A 21,684-nucleotide genomic window follows, 5' to 3' on the forward strand; every position below is an offset into this window, starting at 1 on the left:
TGGTCCGGTAACTTTTTCTTGGGGTTCCCTTCTTTCAGTCACTCTGCTATTATCTTATAATAACCAGGGATTTTGAGCCCACACTTATAGCGGTGGGACCGCGTTTTTGGCAGTCTTAAAGAGACACTGCCCAAATATTTTACAGTGTAACATTGAGTCACAGGATGATATTTCACCTGCAGACCCCGTGGGAGTGACTGCGGAACCTTCTGGTTCATTGTCAGCCAGAGATTGCAGCTTTTTTGCAAAATCTGATGTCTAAGGTAGATTTTGTCATTACTAATGCTGCCAGCCGCAATTGCCCTCCACCCTCACCTCCATCAGCAGGGTCTTCGGACTCTGAGATAGACGTGGCCGCCGCAGACTAATGGGTCAGTGTCTTCGCATTCTGATGGTGAAGAGGACCTGTCCTCATCAGCCGCTGTGCGGGAACGTGCTTTGGTGGAAGCGCTGATAGTTTCATGCGGGAAACTTTAAAATTGGCTGTTGAATCCACAGCGCTGGGTACGCAGGTGTCTTTTGGCTCCCGCAAACCCATAAATCGGGCAAGGTGTTCTCTTGCCAAGAATTTTCATACTATTCTGGATGAACAATGGCGGCGCATTAAGCACATGTTAGTGGTGCCTAAGCATTTTGCATGCCGTTACCCCTTCGCGGAGGCAGTGTCCACTAGGTGGACTGTACCACCAAAAGTGGATCCCCCGGTGTCCAGGTTGAATAAAGCGACTCTGGTACCGGTGGAAGAGTCTCCAACTTTTGTGCACCCCGTGTATAGACAGGTGAAATCCTTGTCCTGCCATTTAAACGTGGTAGCAGGTCACATTATTGACTACCTTTGTGAATATTTTGGTAGCGCAGACTGCTACGGAATAGGTGACATTACTTAAATGTAACTTGAAAGCTGAACTGCTCCCCCCTGCGGTGTTGGAACTACTGGACCAGTTGGCTCAAGCCCTGTGGTTCATGTGTGATACGTCCCTGGATTCAGCCCCATTAGTGGCCAGGGCGTCGGCAGTGGGGATTGCTATTAGACGCATGGTGTGGCCCTTCTCAGGGGAGAGGCTGTTTGGATCATCTCTGGATAAGTAGATCAAAGGTATCACGGGTGGGGGGTTAAGAGCTAGTGATCGACCGATATAATTTTTTTACTACCCATACCGATACTTTGGCCATCGGATATCGGTATCAGCCGATATTGGCCGATATTTTCGGACATTTAAAAAAAAATTATTATTTTTTATTTTTTTAAAAGGTTCTGTGGTGGAGGGATCTGAGGGTCTAAAAGAGGTCTTAAAAGCATTAAAAACGCCAAGTTTGGCTGTTTTTTGAATGCTCGCATTTTTTTAAATCTGGCGCGAGTACCCGGAAGTGATGTCATGACATCACTTCTGGGTTTTTTACATGGAGACCCGATCCGAGCCTAATGCGGCTTTGATCGAGTCTTCTCCGGAGGCTGTGCAGGTAGGATGTCCGGGCGAGCCGCGGGAGGGGGGAAGATGCCCCCTCCCGCTCCTTGTAATGGCAGCCGAGCGGCTTCTCAGCCACATCGGTTGTCATTAAGAGAGCTGACTGTCGGCTATGAACGCCGGTACCCGGGGTAATGCCTCTAGGTGCAGGCATCACTCCGGTACATGCACTTTCCCTAAATATCAGCAATATCAGTAACCTCAAGGGCCAACTCCGATATATCGGGGAAAGTGCATACCGGCCGATAATCGGTCGATCCCTAATAAGAGCACTCCTCTTCCCCAATCCTCTGCGGCCAAGGCACCATGTCCTAGGCAGTGGCCTTCTTTTAATACTCGTAAACGTCTGTTTCGTGCCTCCGGTCGCAAGAAGAAGGTAAATCATTCAAGTCTTCTGGGGGTTCCAAGAAGCCGTGGTCGGGGAAAGCAAAGACCGGCCAATCTGGTCCTGCAGACAGTCCTCGTCTGCATGAAGGGGCGCCCTCACCCGATTATGGGATGGTGGGGACGTCTTGGTTTCTTTCTGAAACCCTGGACCTCCTTGATTCAGGACAAATGGGTTCACAAACTGATCCGATCTGGTTACAAAATCAAATTCCGGTCTCGTCCGTCTGACAGGTTCTTCCTGTCCAATATTCAACTATCCCCAGTTCGGATAAGGGACTTACGAGGGGCGGTACACAGTTTTCCGTCGCAAGGAGTGATTGTACCGGTTCCTTTTTTCAGGAATGTTTTCAAGGGTTTTATTCAAACTTTCACCGTGCCCAGGAACGAAGGCAAGGTGCGTCCCATCCTGGATCTCAGGCAATTTTGGTGGTTGTTGGCGAACAATCTCTCCTCTCCGAGTTTGCATGCGGGCCTTGGGTCTGATGGTATCAACCTTTTTGAGGCGGTTCTGTTTTCTCAGTTCCATACCGGACCTTTGCAAAGGGAGATTCTTGTCAAATGGAACAAGGATCCAAAGTCCTTGGACTCTTTGATTTGGTTAAGCCACAACACAGTGTGCTCTGTTGTGGTGGATTCAGTCTCCAGCACTATGCCAGGACAAGTCCTTCCTCCCTTGTTTTGGACAGTGGTGACCATGGACGCCAGCCTTTTGGGCTGGGCTGGGGTGCTGGGGAAGCTCTGTGCCCATGGTACTTGGACAATGGAAGAGTCAAAACTACCGATTAAATGTTTTGGAGCTCAAAGCAGTAAAGCTTTGTCTTAGCCATTGGATGACTCGTCTGCAAGATTGTCCAGTTCGTCGGTGTTGGATCAAGGGGAGTGGTCCCTGCAGCTGGAGACGTTTCATCTCCTGTGTGTTCGGTGGGGGACTTCTGAGGTCGACCGTTTTTCCTTTCGCCTCAACAAGAAGGTTCAGAGATTCGTAGCCAGGTCTCGAAATCCTCTGGCTGATGCCACAGATGCTCTGGTGGCTCCTTGGGGTCAGTATCGGCTAATTTATTCCTTTCCTCCCTTGAAACTCCTGCCGAGGCCTTTGCGCAGGATAGAGGTGGAAAGCATTCCGGTCATTCTGGTGGCTCCGGACTGTCCTCGCCAGGCCAGGTACGCAGACCTAGTAAGACTGGTTGCCGATGCTCCTTGGAGACTTTTCTCAAAGAAGATCTGCTGTCTCAATGTCCGATCTTCCATCTTGCTTTACAGTCGGTGGATTTAATAGCATGGCTGTTAAAAGCCAGGTATTGAGAGATGGAGGTCTTTCTGATGCTGTGATTCCTACGCTTTTGAAGGCTAGGAAGTTGACTTCTAGGAAGATATATCATCGTACGTGGAAATCTTATATTTCATGGTGTGAATCTCTGAAGGTGCACCCTCGCTTGTTTTCGATAGCTAGGGTTTTGGCCTTTGATAGTGCCCAAAGCCAACTACTGTTCAACTACTTTCTACAAAAAAGGTAAAGTGTCAGCTTTGGCTATATATTTCCAATGCCCCTTAGCTATGTATGCTTTGATTCGTACCTTTTATACAGGGAGTGTGCCATATGTCCCCGCTACCTCCGTGGGATCTCAATCTGGTATTATCTGTTCTTCAAAAGCCTCCTTTTGAGAACATTCAGGAGATTTTCTCTGCTTTCGTTGTCCCAGAAGGTTGCCTTCTTGATGGCTATCGCTTCTGCTCGCAGAGTATCTGAACTGGCGGTGTTGTCCTGCCGCTCACCTTATCTGGTGATACACAGATAAAGTGGTACTTTGACCTAATCAGTCATTTTCTTCCTAAGGTTGTTTCTGATTTTCATCTGAATGAAGATGTTGTGTTGCCTTCACTCTGCCCTAAGTCCAAACATTCTAAGGAATTTGCGTTGCACTCTTTGGATGTGGTTCAGGCGATCAGGGTCTATCTGGAGACCACTGTGTCTTTTAGCAAATCAGATGCTCTATTTATCTTTAGCGAAGGACCTCATAAGGGATAGGCTGCATCTGCGGCGACCATATCCAGATGGATCAGGCAGCCGGTAGTTCAGGCTAATTCACTGAAGGGTCAGGTTCCACCTTTCCCGGTGAAGGCGTATTCTACGAGCGTGCTGAGGGCCTCATGGGCTTTTCGCCATCAGGCACTGGTGCTGCAAGTTTGCAAGGTGGCAACTTGGTCGTCAACTTGTGCATACGTTTACAAAATTCTAACAAAGATGTGTTGACATCTTCAGATGCTTCCTTTGGCCTGCAGGGGTTTGCAGGCTACTGTTTAAAGGGAACTGTTTTTTTTTGTTTGAGGGTGTATTGTGTTTTCAGAGTGAGCTCCATTTGTTCCTGGTTGAGCTCCAAGTTACCTGGTTGGCTAAGTTTAGCCTTTGGGGCATTGTTTCCATTGTCTTCCCATCCTGCATGAATATACTGCTTTGGGACATCCCTATAGTCTGACTAGATGGAGCTGCGTCTGTCGATGAACGATACAGAAAACTGGATTTTTGTAAGAACTTACCGTAAAATTATTTTCTCTGAAGTGCGACAGATGCAGCATCCGCCCCTTTACTTCTGAGTGAATGTTTTTTTTTTTTTCTATTGTAAACACTGCTTGCAACTAAACTGCTTGATAGGGTGTGTGGGGTTATGCCTGCAGGGACATCCCCCATAGGTGTGGTTAAGCTTTTTTCCTGCCTAGTGCCTATTCCTGATAGGAGCATTACCCTATAGTCTCTGACTAGATGGAGCTGCGTCTGTTGATGAACTTCAGAGAAAAGGACTTTACGGTAAGTTCTAACAAAAATCAATTTTTTCTACCCAAAAAAACGTGTTTGAAAAACCGCTGCGCAAATGCTGTGTGACATTAAAAATTGAAACACCCACCATTTTATTCTATAGTTCTAGTTCTTTTATTCTAAAAGTCGATTTTTACATGTAGGAGCGAAGTGTCAGAATTGGCCCAGATACGAAGTGGTTTAAGGCACTGGCTGAAGAGGAGGAGTCAGGAGTGCCAGTGGGGACCTCAAAAGAAAAGAATCGTGGCTGCTCTGTGCAAAACCATTGCACAAAGCAGTTAAAGTAGTGGTAAAGGCAGAAGGTTTTTTTATCCAAATGTATTCTATGTATTAACATAAAAAACTTCTGTGTGTAGCAGCCGCCCCAGCACCCCCTAATACTTACCTGAGCCCCATCTAGATCCAGCGATGTCCACGAGTCCCTCGACCTCCTGGGACTCTCCCTCCTGGATGGTTGAGACAGCAGCGGCGCCATTGGCTCCTGCTGCTGTCAGTCAAGGTCAGTTAGCCAATCAGGCGAGAGAGAGGGGGCGGGGCCTAACAGCAGCTTCCTGTCTGAATGAACACATGGAGCTGCAGCTTTGCTCGGGTGCCTCTGTAGCAAGCTGCTTGCTGTGCGGTCACTCAACAGGAGGGAGGGGTCAGGAGCGGCAAAGAGGGACCAGAGAAGATGAGGCTCTAGGCTGCCATGAGCTTGTTTTGGGGGCACCTGAGCCAAGCTGCAGCTCCATGGAGCATGGGAGCACGGAGCTGCCATTCGGCCCTACCCCCCCTCTCCTTATTGGCTAACTGACTTTGATCGACGGCTGTGGGAGCCAATGGCGCTACGGCTGTGTCCCAGCCAATCAGGAGGGAGAGTCCTGGACTGCCAAGGACTCGTGGACAGAGAAGGACCTCCTGTATTAGGAGGTGCTGGGGGGGCTACTACACCCAGAAGGTTTTGTATCTTAATGCAAAGAATGCATTTAGGTAAAAAATCTTCTGACTTTACAACTCCTTTAGTGAATGTCAGTATTAACAAACTTACCAACCTTTTTGCAGACTAAACCATTTATCACACAAGCATTTCATCTGTTTATTTGAATTTCTAAAGCTCTGCTTAAACTCAGTCATTACTTTTTGGTGTAGTGAAATTCTCAGTGCACTGTTTGCTTTGGCATTATGTTATTCATTCAAACAGAAAAATAAAAAGAAAACTATAAAGTTGTTGCTCTACTAACTGTCATTTTGGACTTGATACATGGGCAGAAATGTTCAGCTTGTGTGTCATTTCCTTCAGGCACTTCCAGTTTCACTGACACGGGGATTGCAGCCTACATTAGACATCAACACTAGTTCCTAACAAGACAGCTAATTTATGCCAATTTACCCCTACAATTAGACCTCATAGTTTTTAGTTTTCTGCTTCTATTCAGTGGAAATATTTAAACCCTGACATTTTAGAATGTTCGCTTTAGTATATAGTTATTTTTACACCGATTTGCCTTTGTTTTAGACTCTGCATTTTATATACAGGGCATGTATTCTTCCTTTAGTGTCTATCAGCAGATTTGAGTAACATAACAGGGACGCCTAATGTGGAACATTTAGCTATTTTTTTTTTTTTTTGGGATAGTGTTGGGAAGGGTTAGAACCTCTTGTCAGGTTTGTATTGCACTCAACCCATTTGCAGTATTAACTTTCACATTCTGTCGTGGTGACTATTGCCATCAGGATGGGAGGGATTCCCAATGTTTTAAGTGTCACTGGCTACATTAACATCTAAGCATCACGTTTTCAAATGTTTAACTTTTTTTTTTTTTTTCAAACATTTGTGTTTTTTGTCAGACGTTTCCAACTAAAAAGTGTGGAGTGCTGCTTAAAAAGAGGCAGAGAGCTGCTTAAGCACAAAACGGGCGAAAAAAATGCTCTTGGGGAAAAAAAGCTGGCCGCGTGGTTTTTTTTTAGCCGTTTCAATTGAAGCCTAAGGGTTCAAAAATGTTCAAATTTGCTTAAAAAGTAGTTAGTCACTTTAATGAACGACAGGCGCTTTGCTACAAAGAGGATGCTCAGATATGAACAAGAAAAACAATAGGTTTTTGCTTGAGTGTCTGAGCTTCGAGCTACAAGCTACAAAATGCTTAAGTATGAACAAGGCTTGGATCAGAAGCAGATGGAATATCTCCCTATACAAACACAAGTCTAAACACTCCTGATCACTGCAGCCTAGATGGGGCAAGTAGAAGCTGGAGTGGGTCACATGTCCTGTGACATTGCCTCGACTATTTCATGCCCTCCCTGCAGACCGTTCAAAGTAGATTGGAACTGTCAGTCAATGATCTGATCCGCCTGAAGGCATTGGCAGCCGAATCAGATCCATGACTGATAGTTTCGCTCTGCTTTGCAAGGTCTGGGGAGAGGGCCTGAAAAAGCTGAGGCGATGTCACAGGATATATGACTCACTCCAGCTTAGCCCCTCCCCCAGTCTGAGCCATGCTGTGGGGAGGACAAAGACACATGGCCTCCACTGATATTGCACAAAATAAGTATGTACTAATAAGTTTGAAATATAACTAAAGGCAAAACATTTTTACATTTTGGACAGAGTGCAGAAAGATTAGAGAGGGAGATTCACCCTCTCTATTTGTCATGATTACCGTTCTCAACAAAATTCCAAATTTTGGATTGTCCATAAAACAGTAATAGAGGGGGAATCTTCAAATTGGGATACTGGTTCTGGTGATCCAGGGGATTCCCTTAATTTGCTGGGATTTTCTCTCACTTCCTGTTTTGTCTATAGGGCAGCAAATGAAGGTAAATCTCCCCAATGGAACACAAATAGCAAAAAAGGCAACTGGCAGCAGGGTTATTCCCTCCCTTACTCTATCCTAAATGGAAAAATACATTTCGCCCATAGTTCTATTTTAAAAAGCATTTCTGTGGCTGCTAGTGTGCCTCATTATTTAGATGTGGGGCACTAGCAGTGTTTAATATTACTTTAATTTGTGTCTAGTCATGCTGGCTCTCTTAATTGTCTGGAGGTCGTAGGATAGGAAGATTGTTCAATATAATTGCAAATCGTATGGCCAGGATATATAATTCAGGAATGGAAATTCGGTCTTGAAACCAGGAGCAGCACTTAAAAAAAATGTGTGTGTGTGTATATATGTGTGTGTGTGTGTGTGTGTATGTGTGTATAATATATATATATATATATATATATATATATATATATATATATATACACACACACACAGTTGTATTCAAAATTATTCAACCCCCCCAATGCTGTAAAGGGTTTTAGGGAATTTAGTGTACATTTGTAATTGTATTCAGAATGAAATCCTACAAGGACTTCTTAAAGAACCATATGCAACTAAAATGATAAAATGACATCAATTGGTTTTTTAATACAGTAGTAAATGTTTCTTTTGTGAATTCTTCATTGACACAATTATTCAACCCCTTAAAGACTACCACTCTGAAGAAGAGGTTCATTGAAGTGTTTTCAATCAGGGAGCAGCAATAAAGCCTAATAAGCACCAATTAGGCAGCTTTAAAATGACTGTGATACTCAGCTCCTTCTAGACATTTACTGGTGTGGTTACAAACATGGTGAAGTCAAGAGAATGGTCCAGGAAGACAAGAGAAGAGGTGATTACTCTTCACAGGAAGGGCAATGGCTATAAGAAGATTGCAAAGATGTTAAACATACCAAGAGACACCATAGGAAGCATCATTCGCAAATTCAAGGCAAAGGGCACTGTTGAAACGCTACCTGGTCGTGGCAGAAAGAAAATGCTGACTTCGACTGCTGTGCGCTACCTGAAGCGAAGAGTGGAGAAAAGTCCCCGTGTGACTGCTGAGGAACTGAGAAAAGATTTGTCAGATGTGGGTACTGAAGTTTCTGCTCAGACAATACGGCGCACACTGCGTAATGAAGGCCTCCATGCCAGAACTCCCAGGCGCACCCCCTTGCTGTCTCCAAAGAATAAGAAGAGTCGACTGCAGTATGCCAAAAGTCATGTGGACAAACCACAGAAGTTTTGGGATAGTGTTCTGTGGACTGATGAAACAAAATTAGAACTGTTTGGGCCCATGGATCAACGCTATGTTTGGAGGAGGAAGAACAAGGCCTATGAAGAAAAGAACACCGTGCCTACTGTGAAGCATGGCGGGGGGTCAATCATGCTTTGGGGCTGTTTTGCTTCTGCAGGTACAGGGAAGCTTCAGCGTGTGCAAGGTACCATGAATTCTCTTCAGTACCAGGAGATATTGGATGACAATGTGATGCAGTCCTTCACAAACCTGAGGCTTGGGAGACGTTGGACCTTTCAACAGGACAATGATCCCAAGCATACCTCCAAGTCCACTAGAGCATGGTTGCAGATTAAAGGCTGGAACATTTTGGAGTGGCCATCACAGTCACCAGACTTAAATCCGATTGAGAACCTCTGGTGAGACTTAAAGAAAGCAGTTGCAGTGCACAAGCTTAAGAATATGACTGAACTGGAGGCTTTTGCCCATGATGAATGGGTGATGATATCCTTAGATCGCTGCAAGACACTTGTGTCAAGCTATGCTTCACGTTTAAAAGATGTTGTACTAAGATTGAATGTCACTTGGAGGTTGAATAAAACTGATAATGATGTGAGCACAGAAAAGACATTTGTGGTTATTTCATTATAAATGTTATGTTATATTTGTCTGACCTACACGTGCCTCTTTGATTTAATTGTAAGCAGGATGACTGAATGATCAAAATCAATGTCAAACTGGCCAAAACAATCAATTTCAGTGGGGGTTGAATAATTTTGAATACAACTGTGTATATATGTGTATGTAATCATTCAATAAAAGCACAAGAGGGGTCTCGCTATAATCAGACCCCAAACGTACTATTTTTTGGCCCCTTGATTCACATGTAATGCCTTTCGATGAGAGGATTTTCATCAAAGTTTCTGGTCCTATTCACACATTTACTGTAGTTTTGATTAGATTTAAATAGGCTATTCTTGATTAAGAATTAGCCAACAATTTAAGCAAATCCCTAACATGAACTTTATTGAAGTCTATTTTTTTGTTGCCCCTTCTCAAGGCTAATTTGCAATGTTGGCGTGGGTAGACAGGCACTGCTATGGAGGACGTGTATCAAAGCAAAAAATATTGATATTGCCCAACAGGGATAGTGTCTTTTCATGCAGCTTAATGGGCAAAAGTTAAAATATGCAAATCTTTTAAGCAACATACTTAGAGGATCAATCACGATGCTCTGCCTCCTGGCTATGTTGCCTTTTGGGCAGTAGGTGAACTTGATTAGTGCTGGATCTTCATCTGGGTACACTATATACTACACAGCAGGTAAAAAAAAGTATTGAATGCGTCACCATTTTTCTATGTAAATATAATTTTTAGAGGTGCTATTGATATGAAATTTTCACATGTCGGTAACAACACAAGCAATCCATGCATACAAAGAAACCAAAACAAATAAGTTCAGAAATTTAAGTTATTTGTAATAAAATGGAATGACACAGGGAAAAAGTATTGAACACACAAAGAAAGGGAGGTATAAAAAGGCATGCTAAGACACCAGCTGAAATCTATCCGTAATTAGAAAGCAACCCTGCCCCTTGTCAGTGCAACTTAATATCAGCCGGTTCAGTCTCAACTGATAGCCTATAAAAAGGTATCCCAATACCAGGGTGTCACACAACAAACATCTCATGATGGGTAAAAGCAAAGAGCTCTCTTAAGACCTTCACAACCTTATTGTTGCAAAACTTACTGATGGCATTGGTTACAGAAGGATTTCTTAACATCTGAATGTGAGCACTGTTAGGGCCATAATCCCAAAGTGGAAAGCACATAATTTCACCATTAACAGGCCACCACCAGGTGTTTCTCGCAAGATTTCTGACAGAGTGAAAAAAAAAATAGATTTGTCCAAGAGCCAAGGACCACTTGTGGAGAGTTTCAGAAAGACCTCAGATTAGCAGATACATTTGTTTCAAAGAAAACAAGTGATGCCCTCAACCGCCATTGCCTGTATTCACGCTCACCACGCAAGACTCCATTGCTGAAGAGAAAGCATGTTGAAGCTCTTTTTAAAGTTAGCTGCACAACATTTAGACAAGCCTATGAAATACTGGGAGAATAGTCTGGTCAGATGAGACCAAAATTAAACTCTTTAGATGCCATAATACACACCATGTTTGGAGGTCAAATGGCACTGCACACCACTCCAAAAATACTATACCAACAGTGAAGTTTGAAGGTGGGAACATCATGGTGTGGGGCTGTTTTTCATCATATGGTACTGGCAAACTTCTTATCATTGAAGGAAGGAAAAATGAAAAAATGTACCTAGAAATTCTTTATAAAAATCTGCTGCCATGTACCAGGATGAGGAAGATGAAACGAGGGTTGACATTTCAGCAAGACTGATTCCAAAGCCAAGGAAACTCTCAATTGGTTTCAAGGAAAGAAAATAAAGCTGCTAGAATGGCCCAGCCAATCACCTGACTTGAATCCAATAGGAAAATTAAGGAAAGAACTATAAAGATCAGAGTTCATAGAAGAGGCAAACGGAACCCTCAGGATTTGAAGTCTGTGGAAGAATGGGCCAAAATCGCACCTGAGCGATGCATGCAACTAGTTTTCCATTTTATTTCACATACCTTAAATATCTGAACTTATTTGTTTTGGTTTCTTTGTATGTATGGCTTGCATGGGTTGTTACCGACATGTGATAAAAATGTCATGTCAATAGCACCTTTAGAAATATATTTACCTAGAAAAATGGTGACGTGTTCAATACTTATTTTACCCGCTACCATGTCCTCTTGACCTTCCTGGACCGTGCCTTCCTGTACCGTGGCCTCCTTGGCTCTTAGTTTGAGAAATTGTGTACAAATGTTTTTGACTCTTAAAAGCTGAGAACCAGATATTGTGCACCAAGTTCCTGCACATTTAACTTGGGGCGTTTTGTCTGAATCAACAAAGAACCTTCCTCCCAATATGCCTATGCTTGAAAAGTGTCGACTATAAATATATAACAGATAGTGTTAGGGACGATTCACACCATGATGTGCATTCCCCTGCAGTGCGAATTTGGGAGCACATTGATTTAAATGGGCTGCAGATTGCACTGGAAGGCACAAAAAGTACGCCATGCACTACTTTTGGAATGTGCGCTGCACCAAATCGCGTGGTACTGCAGTACTCGGTGATCTGGTGCCCACAAATAGACTGCGTTTGCAATCTCCTGAAAATTTAGTGCCACCTGCAGCAGATCACAAGGACAGTGAATTGTTAACGTGGTGCGGGGAAACGTGCATGGACTGTGTACCGCATTCTGGCGTGAACCAGCCCTCAGTGTCTGTCTGTACAGGAAGTAAAGTAAATGTATACATTGGATACACAATCCACTGTAAAAATCTGCAAAACCTATGCAGGCCATACACTAGTAGATGTTCGAATAAGCATTCAAGCAGACATATGTTTGAAAATTCATATGAATTTTCATCAGACTGTTTGATGATATGAATGTCGTTCCAAAGTACTTTTAAAAAACATTTCCTTTTAACATTTGATTTTGGTTTGACTGGACTTTACTGAGCAAAAACCACATTCGCTGTTAGAGATTTGTTTGACAAAAATTTTCCATCCTGCTTCTTTGAAATGTTCTCTCGTCACTGCGGTCAAAAAGGAATAACCATTTGACACCACTGGCAAGTCAAATGAGAATTCTTAAAATGCTAATTTTTAAGCAAAATTCTAATAGTGTATGGCCAGCTTTCACACTTCTACTTCTGAAAAAAGACCTTAGCCAAGTTGGGCTTTACTAATGTGGAATGGTTATGAATGACCAATTCTATGCATTTACATGAAATTCTAACATTTTGTTATACATTTCATAGCCTAACTGGGGGGGTGGAGAGAGTATGCACAAGAGTTTTTTTTTTTTTTTTTAACGGTTCTAACATTACATTGTAATTAACATATTTCCTCTGCTGTATTTCAGATGGTATCATGGCAAACTGGATAGAACGATAGCAGAGGAGAGACTGCATCAAGCTGGAAGGACTGGAAGCTATCTGATCAGGGAGAGTGATCGTAGGCCAGGATCTTTTGTCCTTTCCTTTCTTAGTAAAACAAACGTAGTCACACATTTTAGGTAAGTCATAATAAGTAATAATCTTTAATAAAACCAATACTTTTACCCTTTTTTTTTCCCCCTGCTTTTTCCACATCCCGCTGTGAAATGAATGGATAAGACCTATTTTGTTCTTTAGTTTAAGTATACTGTTAGCTCTGTTTTAGTTCATATGTGACCGGTATTCCCAGGTGATAGAGCCAACGTGAGAGACTGTTGAGCTGTCTAGCATTTAACAGGCATGAGATGATTGCCAACAAGTGGAACAAAATGGAAAGGGCACAAATGATAACTTTCACTATACTGAGATAGAATGTTGCCTGTTTCAGGCTCTGAGAACTGCAACCGGTAATTTTATGATACCGTAATCTCAAACCCTGTAGTAGACTTTTTTTTCCCAATGTCAATCTATAACAAATTCTTCGTATGCAGCCGTTTAATATTTAAAAATTAGTATACTATTTAGGAAGCCTTCTGTTTATTCAAATCATTTCAGTGTTCTGTTTAACCCCATTCCCTTGATGCCTGAATGCAGTTTGCAACATGTCTTTTCGTTGTTTGCACCTATAGTAAGGTTTTGAAACTGCATATTTGCTGGGATTTTTTTTATCCTACCTAAATGGCAACACTAATATTTAGATTTCATTTTTTTTTTTTTTTTTTAATTCCTACCTAAATCACAGACTCTGACTTAGCTAGATCAAGTGCAAATTTAGCTGTTTTATGTGTAGCCTTTTTAAAATACTTTTACTTCTCTGGCTAACAGAGAAAAATACAGTGTGGGGAAAATTACAAAAAAACTGGAGCAGCCAGAGTTTGAAGAATCTGTGCATGGCAACCAATTGGCTTCTAGCGTAAGCTTTGAAAATGAAATCTAGAAGCTAGTTGGTTGCCATGCACAGCTGCTCCAGTCTTGTTAAATTCCCTTTTATTGTACCTTTTTTGCCATTTAAAGAAAGACATGGGTGGGTTTCACAAAGCGATCACTGTGGTACCCTGTCTTAGGGGCATGCGTGGAGTGGGCATCTAGCACAAACACAGGGACACATATATATGGTGCCCCAGAAGAAATTCCACCTCTGTGACCTCATCAGCAGGTTGAATAAAAAGCTATGGATCTTGGATTTGCCGCTTTTGCTTTTTTTTTTCTAAAGTGAGAGAGCATTAGCTTTTACCACATAGGGCTTGATAAATGAAAGCCATGCTTAATGTGTGCATAGCAACCAGTCGGCTTCCATTTTTATGCCCCTTTCACACAGGCGGACCACTCCGCTTGTCCGTTTTTTGAACAGATGCCCCATGCATCTCTATGGGGCATTGGTTGTCAACGGAGACATGGCCGCTGTCATCCGATCCGTCAAATCTGGACGGATGGAAACCCTATTTTCCATCCGTCCAGCGGATTGGGTGGGATCAGATGAGAACGTACAGACGGTCTGTTCTCATCCGATTCCCCTATAGAGAACAGTGGGGACTTGACAGCTCTGTCTCCGCACACAGTGCTCAGCTGGGGATCGACGGATCGCGCCGACGGACTCTACAGTGTGAAAGGGGCCTTATGAAGAATGTGATGGTGTTACAGGCTGTTACCTTTTTACCTATTTTTGCTTGGGTGAGTCCTGAGAAAAACGTTCCACTCATGCAAGTCTATTCACTCAAATATCATCACTGGCGTAGTGCTTAGTTGCCATAGTAAGGGTGACTAGATCTACTGATCTAGGTCCAAAGATGTCCCACTTTTCTCCTTTTTAAAAAAGAGGTTAAACGGAAGGAAATTATGTAACAATTGTGCCGCCTGCTTAGTTACAGAATGCATTCGGTTCTTTGTCAGTGGTGGGTGCTGTTTAATACTTTAACATTAGGTGCATGTTTATGCCAGATGTTTATGCCAGATAAGAAGAGTATATTACTAAATGTATTTAAATATTTAATTTACTTCTCTTTAGGATTATAGCAATGTGTGGTGACTTCTACATTGGAGGCAGACGGTTTTCTTCACTTTCGGATCTTATAGGATATTACAGTCATGTTTCATGTTTATTGAAAGAGGAGAAGCTCTTGTTTCCTGTGGCACCACCAGAGGTAAGCGATATAAGATGCAGTGTAAAGCCATTTTCCACAAATACTGCTAGCCTCTAACATGAAACCACTGATTTCCTCAACAAATGTCACAGTATACAGCATTATGCAGTATAAGCAAATGCATTGCTGATAACTATGAATTTAGGATATCTGTATAGCAACATCCTTAACAAAAATGGGATTGCTGGCTCCCATTAGCTTCACTGAACAAAAAATACAGTGCTCACACACAGCTCATCCTAGTCATACTAATAAACAAAATTCCTCAAAGTGTAACTTTTTCACTTGAAAGTAGCTCGGTGATGAATAAATGTGTGTACTTCCTAAAATAAACAGATAATGCAATTAAATTTAGTGTTATTCCATAAAACAGTTGTTTTGCTTGCGTATATCTAGCAAGGTTACTTTCAGTATAAACAAGGAAGCTCAGACTTCTGTAGGGTATAAATGTACTTTTACTAAACAAAAGCATGCAGTACATACAAACTATTACAATATTAGGAACATATCACAAGACTGGCAGATATAACAATGACTAACACATGAACAGCCTATGGTCTGTAAACAGCAGAAATACGCTTCTTAAACATACAACCCTTGTCCCAAGAATATCAAATAAATACTTAGCCTTGGTGGTTGCTTCCAATGGATCTCTGGAGCAGTTAGAAATCCTTGCTGCATCATGGCTGTCCCCACAGCTGATGATCCAGAGAGAGAGCGAAAGGCAAAAAGGGGCCCTTTCTCATGCAAATTGCTCCTTTTATAGCCCTGTATACAAAAAAACACCCACAGGGATGTGGTCATATCTTTTGACCACTCCTAGGTCACTTTGAGGCAACACATGGCTGCACATCCCCCACAACCACATGGCTCATTAAATATGCAGCGGCCATTTTAAAACCACCTGTGGGTGAGAGCGATTATTATACATGTATGAGATCATTTGTATGAAATCCACAACTGATACAACAGTTCAAAAGGAAGTCCACAATAAACATCCACCAAAGTGCTTCTGTTTAAATCACAGTGATTCAATCTTCTGCAACATGTATATCTTTAAATAAAACACATCCTCGTATGCACAGGTGAATCCCTCTCCCCAACAGAAAATCAGTTGCCAAAATGATATGCCTCCCACTCTCATGGTTGGCACAAATTTTTGCCAACCATGAGAGTGGGAGGCATATCATTTTGGTAGTGCTTTTCTGTTGGGGAGAGGGATCACCTATGCTTGAGAGTAGGTGTTTTAGTTAAAGATGTACATGTTGGAGAAGATTGAATCACTGTGATTAAATGCTAGTTCACACATATGCGATGTCAAGACATCGCATGTGATTCGCAACGCTCTGATATGCAAATCACATGCGATGTCTGTGCGTTGCGAATTCCGAAGTGGCACAGGACCCTTTTTCTCTATCGTCCATTGACAGACGTAGCTCTCATACTTATCCATTGGGTTATGCTGCCCCCTGCAGGAGTAGTACTAGGCAGGGGAAAAAAAGCAATTCACCACGCCCATGGGGCTGTCCCTGTAGGCATAACCCCACACACCCTGCTCCAGCAAAACAATTTGTTCTGCCTAGTGAATGAGTAGGACCTAGGTTTCCTGCTGGGACTTCGGTCTGTTTTTTTTATTCTTGTAAGAATATTTTGTTTTATTTCTCTTTACTCATTTTTTTAGTTAGTGTTCAGGTGGATCCTCCTGGTGATCTACAAGCAATGCCGGGTGAGGTTTCGCACTGGATAATCTAGGTTCTTAAGGTTTCCCAGCCTGGCCTACTAGTGTGAGCAGGTTCTAGTCCCGCACTAGGCCTTGCCATGACAGAGCCCCTGTGGATGGGGACGAGTCTGCGAGTGAATGTCTCGCCAGGACGCATTGACCTGGAACGCCCTGAGACACAGCGTACTCGGCTGGCAGCACCCCTACTTGGGGTGAAAGGTGAGCTGTCTAGAGCGGAGCCCACCCGGTCCATGGTATGGTGAGTAAACTAGCCCCCCATGTCCCTAGTGGCCTCGGGGGGTGGGCTCACTCCTGGGGATAATAGGACCCCGTTTTCCTAAAAGGTATACAGCGGTACCTTATCCTGTGGGGTCTTTTTAGGTAGATCCCTGGTGTGGCCTTGTATCTGGGTTCTGACTGCATGGCAGCGTTCGGTCACCATCTTAGGTGTGGGCATCGGCTCCCTGTGTGTGTGTGAGGTGATGTAGCCATTTTCCCTGGGCTTCCTATGAAGTTGTAATGGCGCCATTTTGTTGTAGCCTGGAGCTACACAGGCAGTTCCGCCTCTTGTGAATTGAGGTTACTTCCTGGTGCATCGCTTGCTGTGCTCAGTTCTCCATGCTGCAGACATTGCTGGTTCCTCTGTGAGGTGGTACAGTATTGGGGATCGTTTCTGGGCATTCCCTGCGCACTCTACCTGCCACGGTTTAAAGGGTAACTCCAAGTACATTGCGATCAGGCGGTGCAGATCGCTAATTTAAAGGGGCAGTGCACGTTTTCTTTTTTTTTTTTTGTAACATTGCAAAATTGAGTCCCAGGCGGTAAATTCTCCATTAGACCCCCTCAGCGTTACTGCCGGTACGTCCGGCTTGCAGTCCATAGTGTCTTTCTGCAGCATTGGAAAGTCTGGCATCAAAGGTTGATCTTGTCATGAAACAAGTTGCTAGCCAAAAACGGCCGCTGCCTTCTCTGTCTTCTGATTCAGAGACTGATATGGTCACCACGGACAACCCCCCCTCCTTGAGGGATCCCTGTCCTTGCAATCGAATGGCGAAGAGGACCTGTCCTCCTCAGCCGCAGTGTGGGAACGCGCTATTGGAAGCACTGATTTGTTCAGTGTGGGAAATTTTACATTTGACTGATGAGCCCACACAGGAACGTGGGTAGTTTTTGGCTCCCGCAAAGCTCAGAGATCGGGTCAGGTGTTTCCTTGTTCCGAGGCATTTCACGATATTATGACAGCCACTTTGGTAATGTGAACATCAAAATGTGAGTAAATAAATGCTCTTGTGCAAACAAATAGTCTTTGGTGCTTTTAAAACATCAGAGGTGGTTAAATGGTTAACAGCAGCAATTTGATGTAAACACAGACTTGATAGAAGTGAGATCTTGAAAGCCTTCACCTCCACACTTTCACCCAGTGCTCTTAATAAATACTCCTTACCAGAAGGATATGACCCCTTGATTATAGGGGGTCACAACAGCATTTGTATCCACAAAAATTGCGACCATCCACATCACACTCCCTCACCAGCAGGGGTGTATAATCAGATAGGTATGGAACTCCAATTTCAGGACATAGAAGATAACAAAAGGGCTCTCATGGTGCAATAGTCAATTTAACCACTTTACCACCGGAGGATTTTGCTGTCTTCCGTCCAGGCCACTTTTTGCGATTCGGCGCTGTGCGACTTCAACTGACAATTGCGCGGTCGTGCGACGCCGTACCCAAACAAAATTTACGTCCTTTTTTTCCCACAAGCAGAGCTTTCTTTTGGTGGTATTTGATCACCTGTGCGATTTTTACTTTTTGCGCTATAAACAAAAAAAGAGCGTTTATTTTGGAAAAATAACAATATTTTTAACATTTTTTTATATGAAATTCCCCCCAAAAAAGATGAAAAAAACAATTTTTTTAAAAAATTTTGGCCAATTTGTTTTCTGCTACCTATGTTTGGTAAAAAAAATCGCAATAAGCGTATTTTGATTGGTTTGCGCAAAAGTTATTGCGTTTACTAACAAAGGGAAAGATTTCTGTCATTTTTGGTGTTTTTTTTTTTAACGCGTAATGGCGGCGATCTGCGATTTTTTTTGCGGGACTGCGACATTGCGGAAGACAGATCGGACCCTTGACTGACATTTTTGACACTTTTGGGGGTACCAGTGACATTACTGCAGTAATCAGTGCTATATATATGCACTGTTACTGTAAAAATGACACTGGCAGGGAAGGGGTTAATTTTATTGGAGAGGGAGGGGTTAATGTATGCCTGGTGCTTACTGACGTGTAGGGGGAGAGGTGACTGAGTGAGTCATGGACAGATCGGATGTCCAGCTATGCTGAACAGTCCGATCTGTCACTCCCTGTCACTATGGAGATCCGCCCGCTGTGTTTACACACAGCGGGCGGATCTCCAGACTCGATCCCCGACGATCGGGTAAGAGCAGCGGCGATCGCCGCTGCTCCTCCCCTGGCCCGACTCCCGCTGTGAATGAAAACAGCGGGAGCGAGCCTCCGGTGGCGCGCAAGCGCCGCCCAGAAGGGGGAGTGTCTGACGACGTAGTACTACGTCGTCAGACGATAACGAGCCACTCTGCCGCAGTAATATTACTGTGAGCAGAGGTAAAGTGGTTAAAAAAACATTTTATTGTAACATATTGCACTTACTACAATCCATATAGAGTTTCGCCTTGTAAATCAATAACAATTCACGGTGAGTGTAGGAACGCCGCTCCACGCCTGCGTTCCGCTAACCCGGAAGTCTACGGTCTCACGTTCCCGACGTATGTCTCGTCAGTCCGTGCTTCCGCCCCCGTTCGTTCACGGACACCTCCGCGCAATGTCAGTTACAGAGGGAGAAAGGCAGGCGGCTAATGTAAACACAGCCGCCTGTCATTATCCCTTGTGTAACAGCAGAGTTTAAACGGTCCTGCTATGTAGGACCGTTGATCTCTGCTGTTACAAACACAGCCACATCCCTGCACAGTTAGAAACACGCCCCTAGGGACACACTTAACCCCTCCCTCTCCAATAAAGTTAACCCCTTCCCTGCCAGTGTCATTTTTACAGTAACAGTGCATATGTAAAGCACTGATTACTGTAGTAATGTCACCGGTACCCCCAAAAGTGTCCAAAAATGTCAGTCAAGGGTCCGATCTGTCCGCCACAATGTCGCAGTCCCGCAAAAAAAAAAATCGCAGATCGCCGCCATTACTCGTTAAAATAAAAACAACAAAAATGACAATCTTTCCCGTAGTTAGTAAACGCAATAACTTTTGCGCAAACCAATCAAAATACGCTTATTGCGATTTTTTTTTTTTTTTTTTTTTTTTTTTACCAAACATATGTAGCAGAAAACAATTTGGCCAAAAATGTTAAAACATTTTGATTTTTACATGTTTTTGGGGAATTTCATATAAAAAAGTGTTATTTTTTCAAAATTTACGCTCCTTTTTTTTGTTTATAGCGCATGACCAAAAAATCGCACAGGTGATCAAATACCACCAAAAGAAAGCTCTGTTTGTGGGGAAAAAAAGACGTCAAATTTTTTTAGGTACAGCGTCGCACGACCGCGCAATTGTCCATTAAAGTCACGCAGTGCCGAATCGCAAAATAGGGCCTGGTCAGGAAGGGGGTAAAATCTTCCGGGGCTTAAGTGGTTAAGACCTGGTCGGCTGACCAGTCTTCTAAGAAGGCTTTAACAGATATCCCGTTCTGGGTGAGCGATTGTTTGGAGACTCCTTGGATGAGTTGATAAAAGGCTTAACGGGGGGGGGGTTTAAGAGTACTCTTCTTCCCAAATCCTCCGAAGGCATGTTTTTTTTTTTTTTTTCGTGCCCCAGGGACACAGAGAGAGGTAAACCGTTCGGGGCCTCTGGAGGCTCACCGATTTCCAGACTAAATAAAGCCACTGTTATCCCGTTGGATTGACAGAATGGGCCCCACCCATCTCTAGGGTGGGGGGACGTCTTCACCGGTTTCCGGATCCAGGGCTTTCCAGAATCCTGGATAAAGGGGTTCGCAAGGTCATATGGTCGGGATACAAGATCGAGTTTCGATCACTTCCACCGGTGCGATTCTTCCCTTCCAATAGTCGACATCCCCGGGTCGCTTAAAAGCTTTGCGGGGGACAGCTTGATACAACAAGCAGTGGTAGTTCCCATTCCTTGGAGGAGTTCTAGTCGAACTTGTTCACAATGCCCAGGAAAAAGGGCTAGGTGCGTCCAATTCTGGTCTTGGAAGAGATGGAGTCCATCCATACAGTGGTGGCCTCCCTGCATCAGGGGGATTTCCTGGCGTCCATAGACATTTAGGATGCCTATCCTTATATCCCCATCTTCGCAGGACATCAGCGTTTTCGTTGCTTTTCCCAAAGATCATCCCTGGTTCCCACCAGGAGACTGAACTATCTGGGCCTAATTTTGGATACATCCTTGGCAAGAGTGTTTCTCCATGCGGAGAAACTCCAGAAGATTCAGTCAATGATTCGGATGTTGCTGTCCGTCAACTGGCTGGGATTGATGGTCGCCTCCTTAGAGGCAGTACCGTTTGCCCAGTCTCATACCCGAATTCTCCAAAGAGGAGATTCTTCTCATATGGAATCGGAATCCCGATTCCCTGGACAATCGGATCCGATTGAGTGAGCGGACCAGGGAGGCTCTGGTCTGGTGGCTTCGGTCTCCGATGCTCAGCCAGGGGAAGTCATTTCTTCTGATAAATTTCAGGTTACCGATAAATGTGTTGGAACTGAGAGCGATCAGACTTTGTCTGATTTACTGGACCGAGCAGCTCCAGGGCAGCCTGGTTCGGATCCAATCGGACTATGCCACGGTCATGACTTGGGTCGATCACCAAGGGGCACCAAGAGTGCCCTGGCGGCCATAGAAGTGGCCAACATTCTTATTGGGGGAACAGTTGTTCCAGTTCTCTCCGCGATATTTATCACGGGGGTGGACAGGCAGATTATTTCAGCCGTCAGATTCTGGATCAAGAGGAATAGTCTCTTCATCCAGAGGTATTTCACCAGCTGTCCCTTCATTGGGGCACCCCGGATATGGATCTGTTGGTAGGTTGGCTCAA

The 21,684-nt window shown here is 43.8% G+C and overlaps 1 protein-coding gene across 4 annotated transcripts in view; it reads left to right on the forward strand.

Moving 5' to 3' along the window:
* The window catches only part of RASA1 (RAS p21 protein activator 1), a 371,358-nt gene that overhangs the window by 69,835 nt on the left and 279,839 nt on the right, over positions 1 to 21,684 (forward strand). For all 4 annotated transcript variants that reach the window (XM_082265664.1, XM_082265665.1, XM_082265666.1 and 1 more), the window contains exons 2-3: positions 12,671 to 12,823; positions 14,749 to 14,884. In XM_082265664.1, the coding sequence (XP_082121790.1) occupies positions 12,671 to 12,823; positions 14,749 to 14,884 (289 nt within the window). The remainder of the gene's footprint in view (positions 1 to 12,670; positions 12,824 to 14,748; positions 14,885 to 21,684) is intronic.

This window comes from Pelophylax lessonae, assembly GCF_965119305.1.
Source record: "Pelophylax lessonae genome assembly, chromosome: 1".
Classification (NCBI taxonomy): Eukaryota; Metazoa; Chordata; class Amphibia; order Anura; family Ranidae; genus Pelophylax; species Pelophylax lessonae.